The following is a 22,412-nucleotide window of genomic DNA, read 5'->3' on the forward strand; positions in this document are numbered from 1 at the left end:
TTAGAAATCTGTTTTACATATTCAGTTACAAAGGAAGCATTAGATAGGTTTTGTAGGTAGCACTGCAGGATGTCTTCGATGCCAAGACAATGGATGAAGCCTGTATTTTTGACTCTATAAACTACCCCTGTCCTTTACTCCAGTAGCGTAGTTCAGTCTATCATGTACCCTTGGCCTTAGCTCCTTTCCTGTACAGTCTAAAGACTCAACAGTTTTCCTGAAAAGGGTGACTCTGATATGTATTTTGAAAAGGTAGACAGTTAGAAGCTACAAGAACTCCTCTTTGTCCTCTTAGAACCTTCCATGCCTTAGCAATCTGATGATGTGACATTCTGTCTGCTACATTCTCTGGTGGCCTCACTTCTCCCAGACTTCATCCTTGATAATTTAAAATATTATCCTCATAGCTGATACAATTCTTCTGCCTTTCTACACTGGCCAATATCTGGCCACTTAAGACCCTGAAATGAATGTTTGCTTCTGTTTCCTCTAAGCATCCGAGTCTCAAAGTAAGTTTATTTTCTAAACTTTGATGGTCGCTAAGGATATCTCATCAGATTCTTTACTTGACAGAATTAAAGTTAGCAGTCTTCCTAGAATTACCTTAAGTTTCAAAGATATTTCACTTTCTATATGGCAATATTGAATCCATGGAATAAAAACACAGCTCACATTGATAACTTTATTTTAATCTTGGTGTAACATGCTGATAACATGATTTAAATCTGAAAATAACTTTAACTCTCCCCTCAAGTTTCTACAGATATGTGATCTTCAAAGCTAATAACTCTTTTCATGTTTTTTATTTCCTCAGTTTTCTATCCTCTTGAATGAATGTTTTATCAGAAGTAATAATGATTTTATTACTTAAAGTTGGCCAGGCATTACTTTTTAAGGTATCTTACATAGTCTCTTAACTAATCTTACTATTATTAAAAATATTTTATTTGTAATATAACTACTGATGTTGTAGCTCAATGATGATAAATTTATATCAGAAATGAAATGTTTCTTGCAAGAGCACCACTCCACTTGATTCTTGTCATGACATGATTTCTAATCATTCTTACATTTTCGTTGACTATTTCTCCAAGGTATTTTTTGTGGGTTCCCATTATCTATACAAAGATTGATATTTTCTAGGGCTTTCATCTCAGCTGCATATTTTCTAACTTTACACATTTTCTATATAATCTAATTCACTTAATCATTTAAATTTATACTGATGATTCACTGATTAAAAAGTAGTTTCCAATTCTCTAAGTCTACCTCAAATGTGCTGCCAGCTCTCCAATATGACATAATTATCTCCTGAGTATCATCCTATATTTGCTGCTTTCACAGAAAATTTTATAACTGTAATATAAAAATTAAGGAATAAGCATCAATTTTCTCAAGTCTCTATTACTCAAGACATTGTCTAGCACTGAACTTATTTCATATATTTTGGAACCAGTATTTTGTTATAACAGGCCAAACTGTAACAAAGCAACCAATCATGTCTCCTTTTGCCATTGTAAGTAAGCTTTGAGGGTTTTCAAAGAGTCAGATTCAAGATGATCTCAGTGACATAATTGGATTGATATGATTGTTATCCACTTGTTTTTTTTTCATTTGTTGACACCACTGGAGGTTTAGAAAATATTAAAACATAAAGCACATTACAAAAACCCAGCCATGTGTTTCACATTCATAAAAATACATTTAATGATAACTTTTCTGAACATTTGAAATATGAAATTGAAATATGAAATATTTCAGAAATTGAAAAAAATCATTGAGTGGTTGCTAAATGTTATGGGAAAGGAAAGGATATGAGTACTCAGGAGCCGCTTGAGGGAAGTCCTAGGGTGATGGAATTTTCATGTATAGTAGTAGGTCTATGAGTAAGTAATAGTCAAAATAGAAAGTTAAATCATTAGCAGTGATTATTACTAATTGCAAGCAGAAAAAAGTCAATAAACCAAGATGACATGGAAATCTAAGATAAAATAAATCTAACAGAATTAAAACATACATGGCATGAACTCCCTGAAATAAGGGAGGAGAATTACTAACCAAAGGTTATCTTCAGAGTTAAGACAAAAAAAAAAAAAAAAAAATCCTACTTACCATCAGTCAGCCTTTTTAAACTGAAAATTATTTAAAACATGATGTTGGTAGGGGACACCCCTAAACACTGTAGGTTTTTGCCATTCCATTTGATTACCCCAGAACTAGGTGTTAAGACCTATTGTTGCTGATACCACACACCTCAGAAGCACAAGATGGAGGACGTAAGCTAGAATGAACTGAAAGCTTCTTCCCTCCAGGGAAGTTCTCATGGTTCCAGAAAATTCTGTTCCAGCTGCTGGGAAGAAAGACTATCGATGGCCTGTGTACTCAGTGTGCCCACTGTGCTACATGGCACTACTAATGAGGAGAAACTCACCCCTCGAGAGAGAATGTGTGCTCAGTATTGAATGCTAGTTAAAAATCCATTATAGGGAGATCATAGGCTCTACCAGGCATGAGAGTAGGGCTTTATTCTGTTGTTTATTTAAATTGACATGGTGTCCAACTGCCTTCTAAATATATGTTTATGGTCATAAAACAATTGCCACTGTAGACCTTAATCAAAGAAATCCCTCTTTCCTGTGAACAAAGGTATATGCAAAGATTTATGGCTGAACAAGATGCAGAGAATGGGTGACACATGACTATTCAGTCATAAACAGCTACCCTCTGTAAAGCTCAGGGGACATTGCAGAAGAAGAGCCATAAAGAATGCAAGAGTCAGAAAAGAAGGAGAAGGGCTGTAAAATAAGATCTGGGTAAGATACAACCGTTCAAATCTGAAGCTTACAACAGCTGTGGGTACATGCACTGGGTCTGCATAAGAATGGACCTGTCAGCAGCCAGGCAAGGATAGAGGAATAAAGAAATCAGGATGCCCTACTCCTTGTGGCTGAAGAAGAAAAAAATCAGGATGCCCTGTTCCTTGTGGCTGAAGAAGAAAGAAATCAGGATGCCCTACCCCTTGTAGCTGAACTATTGCCTACTGATACATTCTGGTAGTATGGAACTCATTTTAGCTGCATACACACTCCACTAATGACCCCATAAGGCTTCATTAGATAGCAAATATTCACACAGATGACCCTAGTTATTAATTAAGGATTCAATTATGGGTCACAAAAAGAAACCAAAAGTCATGAATCTTAGAAAAGGGCTGGTAGGGATAAAAGGATGTGGACTGGATGTAAAGGAGTTAAGAGAGGGGACCAATCAGAAATATATATAGATATAGATACAGCATTACATATACGATATATATGTATAATATATAATAATCAGAATACTATATAGAGAGAAATAACTATCAAAAAATCCATTCAGAAATGTAGTTGCTTACTGACCTAAAAAAAGAAAAATGTGATGTTTACTTCCAAAATATATGATGACTTTTAAGATACTTTTTTTTGTAAATGGTGACTAGTCTAATTCTATTAAATTGCAATATAGTTTTATTATTATTTTAAATGTGATTAGAATGGTTTTACGGCCACAAATGTGGTCTACCTTGAGGTACATCCCTGTTTTAACCTGTTTGATGGAAATAGCGATGAATTCACCTGCCCCAACAGGGTTGAGAGTGCTGCTCAATTTCTGTCGCTATCTGAATACTTTGCAATTTCCTCTGTGACATTTGTTTTATAAAACATTTCTTCTTGGTGTACTGCAATGTGAACAGCAGTGGCTATCTGAGGAGGAAGCTGACATGAGTCCCTTTAATAAGGTTTCTTAGAATGAAAGGATCTCAAGACTGTGAGCCTCCAGGTCAGAGGGGGAGCATTAGACAAAGACAATCCATTTGGAGAACTAAACAGGATAGGGAAGGAAAGTGATGGAGAGGCTTCATTAAGAGTAAGACAAGGGAGGGAGGAATGGAGAGAGACCAAAAAATAGTAGCCTCCATAGAGGGATTGAGGTGAAGCCAGAGGAGTCTCTTCAGACATCAGCCTTCAGAGCAATCAACCCAGCAAATCCTCCTGGGGAGTCTCAAAGCAATAACCAGGACAAAGGAACAATGTGAATTTTTATAACCATTTAGAGGAACAGGAAGCTTCCTATCAGTGTTTGGCAGTGTTTGGCATAGATGCATAGTTTGGCATAGACACATTACAAGAAGCATGGAGGAGAAAGCTATCTAACTGTTAAGTCACACAGACAGCTTCTAAGTCTATGTCCCAGAGAGTATTGCAGAGAGGAGTGGGCCTGTGGATGTAACCTAAAAGCTCCAGGTCTCAGCTCTAATGCTTCACTCTTTAAGGATGTAACCACATTTTAGCAATATTCTTCTCTGGTTCTTTCTGGGGTTTCATTTCTCTTCTCTTCTTGTTTACATGAATCTAACAAGCTTTCTGTGATTATATATTTTTGTTTTCTGTTTTTCTCCTCTCTCTCTCTCTCTCTCTCTCCCTCCCTCCCTCCCTCCCTCCCTCCCCCTCCCTCCCTCCCCCCCTCCCTCCCTCTCTCTCTCTCTCTCTCTCTCTCTCTCTCTCTCTCTCTCTCTCTCTCTCTCTCTCTCTCTCTCTGTGTTTGCTGTTCTCTATACTGTGCATCCCTACTTGGAGAGTTTGTCATTAATTTTGGAAGACTCATGGCCATTATTTCTTTAACTACTCTTTCTTGTATCCTCTTTGATTCTCCTGTGATTACGACAACAAATTTGTTAAGACATTCACTGTTCAGGTTGGGTTTCATATTGGTCATTTCTCTGAGTAATATCTTCAAGTTCTCTGATGTTTTCCTGGGATGTTTTGTACCAACTATTTAAAAACATTCCATTTTTCCATTACTGAATCTCTGCTTCCTGGCATGTACATTATGTCCTTTCAAATAGTTCTTATCTCTTTGCCAAAATTTCCTCTGTGAATGTCCATCTTTTCTGCCCTTCCCATCAGAATCTTCAAGCCATTCAAGTTATGATAAGTGCTGGATTTGAGAGTTGCAAAATCTATGTTAACTGATTGTAGCATTTTTATAATCATCAGACATTTTTCTTGATTTTCTGCATTTTAAGTCTGTGAGAATTTCATACATGCATACAATTTATTTTCATCATATCCACCCTCCATTACTTTCCCTAACTTCTCCCAGATGCAACCCAAACACTAACACCTCTCAACAAATTGGACACTGTGGTTTATAGTGGATCCCACAGATTCCTATTTGTATTGCCCATACACCCATGGTGTGGAGCCATCTACTGGACTGTGGTCTATCTAACAGGGACCATAACACTTATAAAAATAAAACCGGCTCCTCTCCCAGAGGCCGTAAGTTGTAGATGTCAATATCTCTCAGGAATGGGAGCTTATGATCCTCCCACTCCATGCTGCCCTGCCATTCTTGGAGCTTGTGAGCCCCCACCCCAACCTCGGCACCTTGCAATATTGGAATGATGATTGATTTGATCTTCTAAGGGTCTTGCCAAGGCAACCACAGCGACTATGAGTTCATAAGTGCCCTGGTCTTGTCATGTCCAGAAGATCTCTTTTACTCTGGTGCAGCACAAATTCTAATTGGTCTTAATAATAAAAACCTGGACTAGATATCAGAGTAAATGCTGAAAGATCAGAGAGACAAAGGAGCAAGTCACAGCCACCTTTTACCTCACTGAGTGAGCTCCTGTCTCCTCCCACCTTATGTTCCTCTCTCCACCTCACCATATAACTTCCTGTCTCCACCTCCCTCCTGCTGGGATTAAAAGCATGTGTCTTTCAAGTACTGGGTTCAAAGACATCCCAAGTGATGGAATTAAAGCTGAGAGCCTCCACCACCTGGCTCTGCTCTGTTACTCTTTTAGATTAGATCAATCTCCTGTAACCCAGGGTGGCCTTGAACTCCTGATCTTCCTGCTTCCTTCTTCCAAGTGCTGGGATTAAAAGTGTGTGCCACCACTGCCTGGCTTCTATAGTTAACTAGTGGCTAGCTCTGCCCTCTGATCTCCAGGCAAGCCTTATTCATTAGAGCACAAACAAAATATCACCATACCCTGGTCTTCCCTAATCTTTGGCTCTGATGATATTGCTGCTCTCTCTTTCAAAGTAGTCCTGGAGCCTTGGGGAAGCAGGTTATATAGATGTCACATTTGCTGTGAGCATTCCACAGACACTTACTTTATGCACTTTGACCAGTTGTGAGCTTCTGCATTAATCACCTTCCACTCACAAAGACAATTCTCTTCTGAGAACTGAGAGTTGCACTAATCTGTAGGTACAGAGATACAAATTTAGAAAGCAGCTTGGTACTATGTTCTCTTAACAACAACCTTGGTGTAAGGAGGAGGAGACTGGACCTGCCTGGGCTGAGTCTACCAGGCTGGGCTGACTCCCCAGGAGAGACCTTGCCTTGGAGGAGATGGGAGTGGGGGTGGATTGGGGGGAGGGCTGGAGGGTGGGAGGAGGGAGGACAGGGGAATCCCTGGCTGATATGTGAAATCAAGTTAATTATAAAATAAAAATATATTAAAAAAAAATAGTAGCAGATTAACCCTCAGAATCTCTGAGCTCCCTAGCCATAGGTTCTTGACCAGACTGGCAGTACTAGGCATTCATTTCTTCCTAAGAAGCAGGCCCTCAATCCAATTAGAAAATGGCTGGTTGCCCTATAACATTCCTGCCAGAATTGCAGGAATCCACATATCTTGCCACAAGGGTCATTATTAGATTTGTGTGTTTAACTTGGAGTGTCTGTAGAATCCAGGGCAATAGAAAAGCATTATGTGTGTGTAGGGGAAAGAGATAACTTATTGGAGGATATAGCAGAACACAGAAGAGGTGAAGCAGAAAAGGAGAATACAGAGAGAGGTTTAAGTGGAGAAGGGTGGAAGAATAAGATATAGGAGGGAGTAAAGGATGGATAATTAAGATTAAGATTTTTTGAAAAGCTATATGGAAATCTATTCTTTTATAAACTTTTTATATTCATATAAAATAGTTTAAATGGAGTTCTCCACAAGGGATAATGCTCCTCCCAGAAGCCATAGTTTGCCAAATAAAAAGCCCAATGAGAGTTGTAGAGTACCTTCTCTCTAGTTTTTGCTCAGTGATGTCCCAGAGACCTTCTAAACAATACTGACGACGGCTGCTCTTGGATATCTATCAGAACTAGATAGTAAGACCCTGTTGCTGAAGACACCATGCACTTTTGACAGCAGGCGTGGAGAAATCAAGCTGGTCCTAACTAGGAAGTTTCCTCCCTGCTAGATGGCTTTGAAGTACTGGAGTGTGATGATGTATTGTGCACCCCAAAGAAACTTATCTGGGGATCAGAGGACAGAGCAAGCCACTAGATTAGACATAGAGGCCAGACAGTGGTGGCACACACCCTTAATCCTATCACTTGGAAGGCAGGGATAGATCCTCTGGATTTCGGTGAGTTCAAGGCCACACTGGGAACAGAGCCAGGCATGGTGGCACACACCTTTAATCCCAGCACCTGAGATCTCTTTGCTTGGGAAGGACACACACCTTTAATCTCAGGAAGTAATATGGCAGGAAGCAGAAAGGTATATAAGACATGAGGAAACAGGAACTCTCTCTTTTGAGTGAGGATTTCATAGAGGTAAGCTAGTGGCTGCAGCAGTTCAACTGAGACCCTCAGGGGTGAGGACCCAGAGGCTTTCGGTCTAAGGATTCCTGGAAGCAGGATCAGCTGAGGAGTTGGCGAGGTGACATTGGCTGTGGCTTATTCTGTTTCTCTGATCTTTCCACTTTCACCCCTTTATCTGACTCCGGGTTTTTTTTTAAATATATTAATAAGACCTTTTAAGACTCATGTTATACTGGAAGGTGTCCTTCAGGTTGTTAGGGAGAGAAGACATGTACATCTCACCCAACTGTGAACTCTATGCAATTCATTTATATCCCTAAAACAGAAAGGGAAAATGAAATTGAAGAATGTTTATTAATTCATAATATTAAATGCTTAACAGAAGATGGAAATAAAGCATGAAATTCCTTCACGGTCCTTTCTAACTGGTATCAAAATATAGTCCAGTGAATATTTCCAAAGTCTGTTTAGTAATCAAGCTTCAGAGAGTTCATAAATGTGACTTTGATTGTCATGCTATATAATAACATCCCATGTAAATAACATCTCAAGTCTTCTAGTTCCCTGAAATGGGGAAAGTTATTCACAGCTAGACTGATTTTTTTCTTCTCAGATTTGATACTAATTTGTTTCAATGATAATGATAAAAATAATAATAATAACTAAAATACATCTTATAATTATCCCTACAGGAAAAGGGAGTGAGACATTTAGTCCAGATCAGGACCAGAATCTCTAACTATTGGTTCAGCCCTGAAAACAAGGTACCTTTTTCCCATCCTAAAATGTTCTTGATTTTATTTAAGATTCTCAGTTGATCTGGAACACATCAACTTAATAGGACAACTATAAACACATGGTGTTTTCACATTCTTGCCTTGTTCTGGACACTCTGGGGCCAGGTCATAGTTAGACATTGGCATAAACTCCATAAACGGAACAATAGGATCAAGCAAAATCTCTGTTTAACAATCTGTTAGAAAAATAAACAGGAAAATAAGATCCAAATCTATACGACTTAAACAGCACAGATTTCCTTACTTTTAGAATATTCTAAAGGACTAAATCAGAAGTCTTATGTATTGAGGTTGAAAGACCTTATGACAAGACATTTCTAGAAGATTTTTAAATTTTAACAAATCTTAGATTACTTCAGTTCTCAGGGGGTTTCTAAGGATTCTACCATTTTAATTCTATATTGTTAATTACCTATTGTTAATTAGTTATTCAGACAGAAATAAATATTTCTGCATATCTTTTATGAAGAATAAGTGATCATTAGGTCTTTACTAGAATTGTTCATTCATTTGAGCTTCATTTAAATTTTCTCTTATTGAGATACTGTGCTAGCTATATTTCTAGCTTAGGATCACTATGTAGACTCAGAATTATAGGTTGCCAAAAAAACAGCATTCAAAATAGGCTTGTGAAAATCTGGCAACTGCCAATAAAATCTTATTTGAGAAATTCAATCAGAGATAAAAGCAGTGATTTTAGAATGATCACCATGTATATAGCCAATCACTAAGTCATGCTAATTATATACTAGTTATACTATACTGCAAGGTAAAAATTTACATGTTAAGAAGCATCTCAAGAAAATTTTGACATAATTTTGTAATTTTAGGAAGATCCACTTAACTACCTAAAATCACTTTTTCTGTTTGATTACAAATGTGATCACTTCTAAAGAGATTGTAGTGGCTAACAAAGGTAGGCATGATTATTCTGAGAAGGGATGAAAATAGAGTAGGAAAATCTAAGGTTAAAAACAGAAATGCGGGCTGGAGAGATGGCTCAGTGGTTAAGAGCACCGACTGCTCTTCCAGAGGTCCTGAGTTCAATTCCCAGCAACCACATAGTGGCTCACAACCACTTGTAATGAGATCTGGTGCCCTCTTCTGGCCTGCAGGGGCACATGCAGACAGAACACTGTATACATAATAAATAAATACATCTTTAAAAAAAAAGTTAATTAAAAAAAAAAAACATAAATGCAGGAACCATCTCAAAATGAGGTCCCACCCACCCTGTTGAGCTCTGAATGTGGGTACAGTAAATTCTGAAATTTCCAGTAAAGAACAATAGCAAAACAAATATATATATATATAGTTTCTAAGACATTAAGATAATTAAACCAATAACTCAAGAAATGTCTCTGAGGATTTTTCCCAGAATTCTCTAATGCTACTCATACGTAAACAGAATGACATAAATGTTTACCACACATTGTAATTTTTCGATAGCATTATATCTACTATTATTTTTAAAGTCTTAATAAAAACCTGGTGTGCCACCCAAGGATCACAACAAAAATCATGCAACATGTGGCCCAAAACATCTTGAACATTTAAATAGTTGAGCAAGAGTTGGAAAAAGTGAGACATGGACACAGTGTATTTTCTTCCAGGCCTTTTCCTGTAAACACACAAACTACAATTCTTAAAAATTCAGCGGTAACTGTACATAGTCTCATCTAACAAACTTGGAATTCCCTCCTATTATGAGACTATACATAGCATAAAATTAGTGCCTATACCACCAAAATTATAGGTTACAGAAAATAAATAAAAATTGTGGAAACAATTATAAAAATTTAATATATAACTATAAACGGTTTTTAACACACCTTAGATTTATTGATCATTTAAATGGTCATTTCAAATAGATTAAGGATTTAATATTATTATTTCACTTTCTTTATTTTTGTTTTTGTTCTTCAAGATATGGTTTCTCTGTAGCTTTGGAGCTTGCCCTGGAACTCACTCTGTAGACCAGGCTGGCCTCAAATTCACAGAGATCTGCCTGTCTTTGCCTCCCAAGTGCTGGGATTAAATGTGTGTGCCACCATCACCCAGTGTAATGTTATTATTTGATAAGACACATCAGGTTGGATACTTCTATTTTTCACATATGGGAACTCAGAACGACGCTGAAATAGTCTTTGTATGGAGATATTTTTATAAGAATGGGGATGTTTTATGTGTTGAAGGAAAGAGCAGTAAACCTTAAAACCTTAACAATAAAGCAACTGGGGACTTGTGCCCCCAAAAAAATATATAAAAGCACCCCTTTATTCTTTTTTTTTTTTTTTTTTTTTTTTTTGGTTTTTCGAGACAGGGTTTCTCTGTGTAGCTTTGTGCCTTTCCTGGAACTCACTTGGTAGCCCAGGCAGGCCTCGAACTCACAGAGATCCGCCTGGCTCTGCCTCCCGAGTGCTGGGATTAAAGGCGTGCGCCACCACCGCCCGGCCCTTTATTCTTTTTTAAGATTTATTTATTTGTGTATTTTATATATACACCAGAATAAGGAATCTGATCCCATTACAGATGGTTGTGAGCCACCATGTGGTTGCTGGGAATTGAACTCAGGACCTCTGGAAGAACAAACAATGCTCTTAACCACTAAGCCATTTCTCCAGCCCCACTCCTTTATTCTTAGGTGACATAAAAGTTGAGGTAATTAGAGATCTAATATACCAATGGTAAAAAAAAAATTAAAAGTGAGAAATTTTTCCAGGTAGGTGATTACTAGTCTCCTGTTGAGTCCGTAGATGCAAACTCTTAATAAGGCACCCCACAGTGTGACTACTTAAAACAGTTCTATTTCCTGATATGTCCGCCAAAACACATTAATTGCAAAAGATGTCCTTGAATAACAAAGTGAATTTTCTTCCATATAAAGAAAATATAGTTAGAAATTGATTAATTACTGGACTTTAGTGTCAGGCCTATTTAGCCATGCTGGCAGCAGTGAAACAGCAGGACAGCCTTTCTGTTCAGTGACCTTCTTGTCAGACTAGTAAACCCGCGTGGCATCCGTTTCTCTCTGAAAGAGGCAATTTAAAACATAGTGTATCCTTTCTGAGAAGCAAATTCTACTATTCATGTCCGCAGGGTCAATCAAAATGAAGTTGCTTCTTTGGGCCTGCGTCATGTGCGTCGCTTTTGCAAAGAGGGTAAGTAACTGGACTCTCCAGATCCGAACAGTGGGTAAACACATCAACTAAGCGTTAGTGGGAAGTCATTCTGAAGGCCAAGTCAGTACAGCGCTCATGCACGTCATCAGAGAAACGTGCTGTGGGCATAAATTTGGCTTTGTCAAAATCTAGAAAGGACATTTTCAAAAGCAAAAACAATGGGTTCTAAAACATGGAGCAGGTCAACAGCTTGGAGAAGAGGTGAATTCAGAAGCAGGAAGCTGGAAGGGGAAAGCCTTATAGGGAACTAGAATCCTGGATAGATAATCTTAGCAGGGTTTCTCCTGCAGTGAGCTCCCATTGCTGAGACAGCTATGGGATATAAAATAGTGAATCAAAAGACACTCAGTGGGGCAGAAGTAAATAGACATGAGTGTGATGTGAATTGATGAGGCTCTAGATTAATTGATTTTTTTCATTCAGAATCCCACTAGGTAGTCCTGGCTTGCCTGGAACTCCTTATGGAGACCAAGCTGGCCTCAAACTCTGAGTTTTTTCTGCCTTTGCCTTCTGGATATTGGGACTAAAGGTGTAGCCTCATAATACCTAGACCAACAGCAGTTTTAATACTAGCAAATGAGTGTGTGAAATTTTCTCCTTGGGAAAGCAGGAACAACGACTCCAAGTAATTGCTTTGAATATTAAAGAAGATAATTACCGAAAGTGCTTAGCAAAATTTCTAAGATGGAGTAGAAAGTCAGACAACTTGCCACTTCTAATTATTATTAGAGTCTTGGCTAAATTTCAAAATATTATTCTGTCCCTTAAATGCACCTAAGTTAATTTCTAATTCTTAAAACAGTGTATGTTGATTTTCCTACACTAGATTTTATTCTTTAGGGTTCCTTACCTGTGGTGAATTCATAAGACATAATGAAGCTTCATTAGAAAACAATGTACAGATCTACAAAAAGACCTAACACACACACACACACACACACACACACACACACACACACACACTCACGCAGCAACACCAGGGTGGTGAAAGAGAAAAGTAAAAACAACATTGATGGGTAACAGCCAAATGACCTTGCATATGGCAAAGATTTTCCTGCATACACAATGTTGCAAACTAAATTCTACTCAGCCAAAATAAAACGTCCTGTCCAAAACATCATAATGATTATGATGGCTACTCAATTTAGACCAGAGACTCCTATTAAGAAAAAAATTCATCACTAACAGGAAAGTTGGAAGGCGGGTGTTCTCAAAAAATAAATAACTACATTAAAATATTTTTCTTTGTTTTAGAGGCGTTATCCCTTCATTTATAAGGTAAAACCTTTCAATTTCTATAAAAATACATGTTTTATCATTAAAGTATATTTTATTTAAAGATTCTTTTTTTTCTTGGCAATGCAATTGACTTTGGTTGCTATTAAAATATTTGTTTTATTAATTTCTTCATATTAGATGACAAAAATTTATGGAATATAAGTATACTTGTGATAAACATACATACCAGCAAGCCTTCATTTCTGATGACCAGAAGCATGAAATGCTCCTTTCATGATGTAGTACAAGTTTATTATGTCCTGATTTAATGTCATGCCTCTACGATATTGATTTGTACTTAAGTAATATAACTGATTAGACAATGGTGACATGAAATATTAGGTAAGAAAGCATGAGATGCTGAGCAACTTTATATTCAATTATATATTTTGTTGTATATGGGTTGTTTTTCTTTTAAAGAGGAGAGGTTGAGAAAAGGTCTCATGTAGCCTTGGGTGGCCTCAAACTCTCTGTGTCTCTGGCCATGATGTTTAATTTTGATTCTCTAGCTTCCCCCTCCCAAGTGTTGGGATTATAGACATCTACCATCATGCCTGATTGAATTTTTCTTCTAGATATTAGAAACTAGAAACAATATGCATGCATACCCCAAGGAGTTAGATGATCTCTGTGTAGCAACTAGCCATGAACTAGTCCATATAGGAAACAAAAATACTTACTGATATTTTATTTTCTTCAGTTATTTATAATATTTGCCTCAAATTCTGATGATAAACATGTAATCAGAAAGTTACAAATGATCTTATCCATAAGTGTGTTTTGCATGGATAGGAAAGTGTAGTAAAGACAGACCAAAAGAAATGGCCTGTGATGTAAATGCGTTTGAATAAAAACAATTAAACTTACTGTAAATCAGTTGAAAATCTTTAAAACTTTTCAAAATTGAAAAGTTATTTTTAATTTTTAAGTTAATGATCATCAGATTTGGCAGTGCCTTACCCTATAATAAAAATAATTTACTTTGCCCCTGTTCCTGTCCTGGGATATTATTTCTTGTGCATATCTCATACCTTAGGGAATATGGAAAAATGACCTATTGAAAGAATTTAAGATTAGAAATTCTAGAAAATCAATCTAAAATTGGAAAGCAACATTACATTTTAATTGGAAAGTTTGGCTGGCTGCAGGTTTATTATTCCAGGCATTTAAAAAACCTGGCTGCATTTTGTAATAGCTAGGATCCCAATGCCTACAACCGGTGTACCACAAAGCAAACACTGTGTGTGTGTATACATAAGAAAGAAATGCTACTATTCAAGAAAAAGCTTAGACTACTTCATCCCAGAAACATCCCAGACATGTTTATTGACTGAAAAGTTACGCTGAAAGCCTCATTTTATATCTAAGATTTTGTAATAAGCACAAATGAAGATATAATGTGGCTACCTGTTGTAAACAAGGAACTAGATATAAAAATGAATAAGAAGTTTTGGCTCTGGTACTCAAAAGTTTCTAAATAGGTTGTGAATAAAAAATTTAAGCGGCAGTATGGAAACATTGGAACTAGTGAACAGAGAAATGCTTGGATATCCATAGTGTTCTGAGTGTGCAGTCATGTATTCACAGGAGGCTGTGCATGTGTATGATGGTGCAGGTGCACACATGTGTGGAGAACAGAAGTCGAAGTTGGTATCTTAGTTGTTCTTTACCTTATATTTCAAGTCAAGGTCCCTTCTCTTACTCATTCAGCGATTGGGCAAGGCTGACTGGCCAAAAAGCTGTAGACATTCTCCTATCTTCATGTCCTATCTTGCGCACCCTCCAAATTGAGATGATAGGTGCATACTTCTGTGTCTGGCTTTTCAAAGAAAATAATTCCACGTACATAATATTCTTTATTTTTTATTAGTTCTTTGAGAGTTTCAAGTTTCATACGATGTGTTTGAACCATATTTATCCCTCTTTCTCTAAATCTTACATCTGGCTTTAGTATGAATGCTGGAGATAAAAGGCAGGTCTTCATATTTGTACAACACCCTCTTTACAGATTGAACATCTCCTCAGCCCTGTATATCACGTCATTCTTTAAATATTATTTATTTACATAACATTTTTGTTACTTTTAAATTTTTTTCATACAATATATTTTGATCATAGTTTTTCTCCTCTCCCAAGTCCTCCCAGATTCTCCCACCTCCCTACCCACCCAACTTCGTACTCTTTCTCTCTCAAAAAAAAAGTCCCCCCCCCAAAAAAAAATACAGGAAAACAAAACAAGACAAAACCAAGAAGAAGAAAAAATACTAAGCAATAACAAAGGAAAAGAATACACACACACACAAAAAAAAAGGTGTCTGATTGGTGTTGATATACTACTCTGGAGCATGAGGTCTGCCCTGGAGTGCATCACTCCATCGGAGAAAGCCAATTTTCCCTCTAGCAGCAGATATCAATTGCAAATAGCTTCTTGGTTAGGAGTATGTACCCACTTCCTCTTCCCTGTGTTGGGGTTGTGTCTAGGTTGAATTTGTGAAGGTCTTGTGAATGCTGTCACCATCTCTGTGAGTTCATATGTGGATCAGTTCTGTGTCTGGAAGACACTGTCCTTGGAGCCTTTCACCACCACTGGCTCTTACAATCTTGCTGCCTCCTCTTCTTTAAAGATTCCTGAACCTGAATCCAGGGGTCTGATAAAGACATTTCTTTTAAGGCTAAGTGCTCCGAGGTCTCTCACTGTCTACATGTAGTCCAGTTGTGGGTCTCTGTGTTAATTGCCATCTACTGCAAAAAGAAGCTTCTCTGGTGATGATTGAGCAGTGCACTGATCTATGGGTATAGCAGTATGTCATTAAAAGTTATTTTATTGTTATGTCCATTTAGTAGAATAGTAGTAGTGGATGCCCTCCTCCCCCCTGCCATTGTCTCATTGATTCTCACGTTCTTCCTTCACTAACATTGTCAGGCATCATACCACATTTACAGAATGTTTACTGAAAATCAGGTATTGTGGTACATGCCCATGATCTCAAGAGACCAACCCAGAAGGATTGCCATAACTTTGAGATCAGCATGGGTTATATATCAAGTAACAGCCCCAAGGCCAAACAGCAAGATACTATCTCAAAAGAAAAATAATAATAATAAGATGGTACATAGTTATAGGAAAACTAAAAATAAGGCAACCATCTATGGCTCTTAAAAAAGAAAATTCCAAGAACTTCACTGCTCACAACCTCTCCAATTGTAAGCAGGGATTTGAAGTGTTATTCTTTCAGTGACATCAAGTTTAAAATGAATCTTTTCTTTATTTCAGAAATCACCCTCACCCAGTGAAGAGGTAAAGTGTATTCACATCTATCTATAATTAAATATACTAATATGTTGCTTATACTACTTTTTCTTTAAGTTATCATTTTCCATCAAATAATACTAAATAATTCAGTTTTATTATGTTTTTCCTTGAAGGACTAGGGGATTCATTTGGAAACATGTTCACTTCTTTTCATCTCATGGTCCACTTACGTATGCCTATGTACCATACCCAGGCTTATACATCATAAACCTTTTTATCCTCCCTGACATCCTGCCCATCATTATGCTTGCTGATTAGGTTGAGTGGGTTAAAATGAAACATAATCTTATAAAGTTTGACATTATAGAAGGTATAGTTGAGAAGGAAGGCAGGACTTTCCAAAACGTGAAAACTGAATCTGTATCCACAGGAAGTTCATTGTTCGGAAACCACCTTGGAACAAATCTAAATAAGACAACACAGGGCATGAAACCATTAAGTGCAGTTTGTCAAAATTCTTTGAATTATAATCAAGCTTTAGCTATAGAGCATACCAAAATTCTAAGATCCTGATTTGTAAACCAGGGGTAGTCTGATGATGAAAGGATTTATGATATGATACAAAATATTATGTATGCATGAGTATTTTCTGTGAATTCTTACATAATTTATGACCTGAGCTTCCTGCCAGTCTTCCAGAATGGGATAGACAAATCTAGAACAGTCAGAGGCACATATGGAGGTCTTACCACAAGGGAGAATTTGAAAATTTGATGAAAAATTCATGACCAATGTTACTAAAATACTCATTTAAAACAAAAAAAAATAGTACTGGGAAAATTATACAGGTAAAGCCAAGTTCATTCTCCACATTTCCTGCCTACTCTTCTGATAACGATTCCTTGAAGGAACTGAAGCTTTGATACAACAGGACAAATCCAGGACACAGGTCACAAATAGTCCTATACCTGGAAGAGGAATATGGAAGTGAAGAACTCAAGTGGGAAAATTTAGAGACAGGGAGGGTGCCGAGTGCAGGAGGCATGGAGAAAGAACACGGTGGACAGAAGCCTGGAACAACCAGTCCTCTCATCCTGTGCCAATCTTCTAAAATACACTCATGCATATCCACGTCCATCCTAGCCTAGGCAGTGTATTCTGCAGGAGGTAACACTCATTTGCCTATATACAAAGTGTTTCTCCTTCAGTATGTAATACTCTTTTGCCTATATGCAAAGTGTTTCCTGCAGCTTGGGTTTATTTGATTTTCTCAAACTATTTTCCTTTCAGTTATTATGGATGCATATTAGCTATTAAGAAAGATTAAACGGGTGTTCTTTTAAAAACATTACTTATGTATGACCACAGTCATAACAGAAGTAGGAGTATAGATATGAGTATAAACAATCAACTACAATGAATTACTTTCCTTTCTATTTAGGATTACTATGGAAATCGCTACCCACTTACTCCATCTCTCAATATCCCATTCGGCTTATGGAATGATAATTTACCACCTTTCCTTTTGCCTCCTCTTGACGTTCACCAAGGAAATGCCATCACCAAATTCTCTGGAAATCCTGAAGCTGAAAGAGGGCTAACTCCGTACCCTTGGATTCCTACTTCTTCTAAAGTTCGCTATATATACCAAAACCCTAGTTATCCCACAGATCCTGCAGCAGCTGCTCCTCCTCCTCCAGTGCCTCCTCCCAGGGCATACCCCTTTGTCATACCTCCAAAGATTTCTGTTTCATCTGTTGCAGCTGAACCTGCAGCAGCGCCCCCGGCAGCAGCGCCTGCTGTAGGCGAGGGTCTGGTACCTGAGTTCTCTATGGACAAAACTATTTCTGGCCTGCCTCCTGCAATCAAACTTGAACCACCACCTGCTGAACCCAAACCTCCTGCAGCGGAGCCTGCTCTAGGCCAATTTGGTGCTGGCGCGCCTGAGACTGCTCCAGCCCAGTTTGGTGGACTTGAACCTGCTCCTGCCCCATCTGGGGCCGCTGAGCCTGCTGCAACCCACCCCGTGATACCTGAACCCGCTCCACCCCAATCTGTGGCTGCAGCCCAGGCTGTACCAGGGGAAAACCCTGCAGACCAGTCTGCTGAAAACAAACCTGCTTCAGGTGAGCCTGCTGTAGCCCCGCCTATACCAGTTGAGCCGGCTGCAGGCCAGGCTGCCGAAGCCAAGCCTCCTGCAGCTGAGGCTGCTGCCGCCCAAGCTCCTGCAACTGAACCTATTGCTATTGCGGGCCAGTCTGTTGTGGGAAAGCTTATTCCAGCTGAACCTACCGAAGCCAAAGTGGAGGCACCTGAGCCTGTTGAGGCCAAACCTGGTAGCCAAGAGCCGCAGCCTTTTCTGTTTTACCAGGTAGGTTACCCTCTTCACCACTGCAGTGTGTGGGATTTGCAGAAGGGAAGACATCCATCTTCTGTACATGAAAACACACCAGCTTCAGGAGATGCTGTTTTAGTAGACAGTCGATAAGTAAATGGCAGGTGTCGAAAGTGTATAGGGCATTTGCTTATACCCATGAAAAGAATTTTCAGGATTTGAATATTTGAACATATCCACCAGAACCCCCATGCCTCTTGTTCCTTCTCGCACCTTCTCATATTTCACGTCTTTGGTAAACTTTCTGTTAGATAAAAATAATGAATCGGGGCTAGAGAGCTAGCACAGTGGTTAAGAGCACTTTTTCTTGCAGGTTCAGTTCCCAGCACCCACATGGAGGCTCATATCCATCTGTAACTCTAGTTACAAGGGATCCAGCACCCTCTTCTGGCCTCCACATGCCCGAGGCACACATGTGCAGTGTGTGTGTGTGTGTGTGTGTGTGTGTGTGTGTGTGACATGCATACATATATATGTATATATATATACATATATACATATATATTGCAGACAAACACACATATAAAAATTTTAAACTGATTAGCTGGACAAATTGACTTTGTCGTGTTATAGGAAGAATTAATGTGTGTTTTTCCCCACATATTACATACACACACACACACACACACACACACACACACACACACACAAATACTTAACATTTAACCTATAACGTGTAATCCCTGGAACTCTGTGCAGGTAAAAAATGCTAAACCAATTACTGGTCCACTTTTTCTGCTTCCTGTGTCTTACTAACTATTCTTCACAACATGAAGTTCAAATCATGAAAAAACTCTTCTTCCTCATAATTATTTTGGTTTTCAGACAGGGTCTCATTATGTAACCAAGGCTAGCCTAGAACTTACAGTGATCTACCTGCCTCTACCTCCTGAGTGCTAAGCCTAAAGGTGTACACCACCATACCTAGTCCTTTTTGCATAATTTTAAGCACATATTTTGTTTCAGACAAGAGAGGGAATCCACTTTCTGTAACTCATCATGTCTGGAAAGAGATTTCTCTAGACCTTTTATAATGCATTTTAGAATTGCTCACTTATTTAGGAAAGAAAGCCCTAGTGCTACCAAATGAAGTATTATTTTAATAATAAATAAAAATATCCTTTTTCTTTTTAGGTAGAGAAGTGAGATTTTCTGGAGAAGAGAGTTTCTGTAAGTCATGCATAATAATGAGATGTGGATGTTGTAGATTAACTATACTACATCTCCTCTGCTGAAACTATCTTTGGAGATTTTATATATATATAAAATATATGTAATTTTATATATATATGAAGATATATATATATATATGTCTCCAATTTTTTTTTAACTACTTGAAAGTGAAAAAGTGGAGTGTGGTTGATGATTATCTGTGCCCCAGAAGTTAAGATGTGGTGAATGTATGTCCTGTGTAAAATTTTCAGGCTGTTTTGAGAATAGGAAGTTCTTCTTTAAACTGATCCAAATTGATTATGACCTGGCTATCCTGTATAATAGACATCAATGTAGGAACAAGCTTCAATAAATGGGAAGGAGACTAAACTATAGAGAAGTGTTGCCCGTTAAGGACTGTGGGCCGTTTTGTATGTTATCTATCAGCTTCCATTCTTACCCAGTTTCTACTCCTCTATCTCACCTCAATCACTGTCCTAAGAATAAAAGCCCTGGCCAAAATGCTCAGTTGAGCATCTCCCCACTCCTTATTTAATCAAAAATCAGCAAAATAAATAAAATGATTAAACTATTTATAATCCCTTGGTCCTCTGTCCTACCCCAAAACTACTACAAGATTATGATTATAAATGTTCACTGGACAAGGAATGGTGAGACTGTCAGTCAAATCAAAATTCTAACAACTGAAGTGATATCAGTGCCTCAAGTTATATTGAAAATCAAATGTGATAACAATTAGTAATATTAGTGATACCTACCCCTTAACAATAGCCATTTCCAATGACATTCAACCTTTTTCAGTTTTTACTTGGACCTTAACCACTGCTAAATTATTTGACACTGTTTATTTGCTCATATTTAAGATGAGAGACCTGTTAGTGAATAATATCAAAATATTAGATACATTTAACAATTTCACATTATCACAGGCATGTGTCTCAAATTTATTACATGTAAGATACTCAATGAGAAATAAAGGGGGAAAATGCTACCTTTCTGGAAAGTCTGTTAAAATGGAGAAAGAATTCTTCTTTAAATTATTCAATATCAAGAGACAGTGTTGATCTAAATCAAAAGCCACTCAAGCCCATAATTTTTGATACCTATATATACATTCAAATAAACTGTGACATAGCATTTTAATTAAACTCTAATAAGTATGTTTATTTTAATTCCTATAAAAATATAGAATTGTAAGGATGCTGTATCTGTAAGAAAGCAGGAGAAAAACCATTATTTCTTTTAAACATGTGTTATGACATAGATTTTTAAATGACTATTCTGCATAGTTTATCAAAACAACTTGTAAAAAAATAATTTTGCTTTATGTGTAAGAAATGTGACAATTTGTTAAACAAAACTGATGTTATTTTAATTTTTTTACAGATACCGATGAACAAATCAAAGAAATCTAAATGTTCTTTCTTTTCTCAACCAATAGTTTACTATGTTTTATTAAAACTATCAGTCTCTCCATAGTGATTGGTTTGTGCTGGATTTCTTTAGACCTTATAACAAAACAAAACTGATGGAATGCTTTCTTTTCAGTTAAAATTATAAAATATAGACTTCATAGGTATGGCTAAAGAAATTTTTAAAAATTTAAATATGCAGTACAGTACCTTTTTTCAAACGGTCTCTAGCATACAAGACAATTTTGTCTTTTGTGTCTAAATACTTTCTCATAGAAACCATTTTGACAACACTGACCCTCCCACCCATCCCCAATCCCTTTGCTTCAAAATGTCAGCCACTTTTCTGAATAACACATTTAATACCAACTTACAAGGCCCTTCTGAGTCTCAAAAGTTATGCCATGTTCCTTACAAATATTCAGCCCTGATAATAATCATACAAATAAATATTGTTCTATTTTAAAGACAACGACTTGCCAACAATTAAATAGCTACAAAATATTTGCAGCAAGATGGAAAAGCATACCAAGAAGTTATGGACTTTGAATGTTACTGGAAGGAAAGGCAAAGTAAACTAATGTGCTGTGGATTTGAGTAGTTTCTTTTGACTGTTGCAACAAATTACCACAAAATGCACAGTTTGAAACAAAAGAAACCTATTTTCTCATGACATGAAGATCAGAAGTTCGAAATTAATTTTACTAAATTAAGATCAGTGGGTTGGCAATATGTACTCAGACAGCCCTGGACGTTTCTTCCAGGCTTTGCCTTGGGCTGTCATTTTTTTGGCTTCTACCCACCTTTGGTTCTTTGATAGGCAGTTAAATGAACCCAGTGGAATAAAGGGGAAGCTGAGAAATCCTAGGTTATAAATAAATAAACAGCAAATCTCAGCATGTCTTAACTTACTAATTAAAATCTCCCCACTTCAGTCTAACTCCCACAAATAGAACAGACACGTTCTCACCATATCAGAAAAAAAATTCAAGATCCTCACCCTTAACTGCATCAAAATGGGACTTTTCCTGCTCCTGAACATCAAACAGAAAGGACAAGTTACCTGTACCCTAAATGGTGGTCCCATGATAAGCCTGAGACACAATAACTAAAATACTCCCCATTAGAAAATTACCACCACTGCAGCATTCCAAATGGAAACGGGGAAGCCAAGGTAGAGAAATGTGCATGATTTCCCTCTCTGCAAATAAGTGTTGTAGCCATGCTTTTCTCCAGTAATGCTAGAGGTTTGTTTTCCATCCTTGGGCTGTAAAAGTCCACCTCCTGCTTGGAAGGCTGAAGCCCCAGGACTTACTTTGTAAA

General features: G+C 37.6%; 1 protein-coding gene across 3 annotated transcripts; it reads left to right on the top strand.

Moving 5' to 3' along the window:
• The first annotated feature begins 322 nt into the window (after positions 1 to 322).
• On the top strand, positions 323 to 21,155 carry Prr27 (proline rich 27). 3 transcript variants are annotated; one of them, XM_059274621.1, is made up of 9 exons: positions 323 to 509; positions 2,647 to 2,813; positions 8,292 to 8,363; positions 11,496 to 11,557; positions 12,833 to 12,856; positions 16,131 to 16,154; positions 17,551 to 18,480; positions 19,639 to 19,674; positions 21,064 to 21,155. In XM_059274621.1, the coding sequence occupies exons 4-8, from the start codon at positions 11,507 to 11,509 to the stop codon at positions 19,648 to 19,650; spliced, it is 1,041 nt and encodes a 346-aa protein (XP_059130604.1). In that variant the 5' UTR covers positions 323 to 509; positions 2,647 to 2,813; positions 8,292 to 8,363; positions 11,496 to 11,506; the 3' UTR covers positions 19,651 to 19,674; positions 21,064 to 21,155. The 3 variants fall into 3 exon arrangements, with proteins under 3 accessions (XP_059130604.1, XP_059130603.1, XP_059130605.1); XM_059274620.1 differs by lacking the exon at positions 2,647 to 2,813; XM_059274622.1 differs by lacking the exons at positions 2,647 to 2,813; positions 8,292 to 8,363.
• Positions 21,156 to 22,412: the final 1,257 nt, after the last annotated feature.

The sequence above is a fragment of the Peromyscus eremicus genome, chromosome 10 (assembly GCF_949786415.1).
Source record: "Peromyscus eremicus chromosome 10, PerEre_H2_v1, whole genome shotgun sequence".
In the NCBI taxonomy this organism is placed as follows: Eukaryota; Metazoa; Chordata; class Mammalia; order Rodentia; family Cricetidae; genus Peromyscus; species Peromyscus eremicus.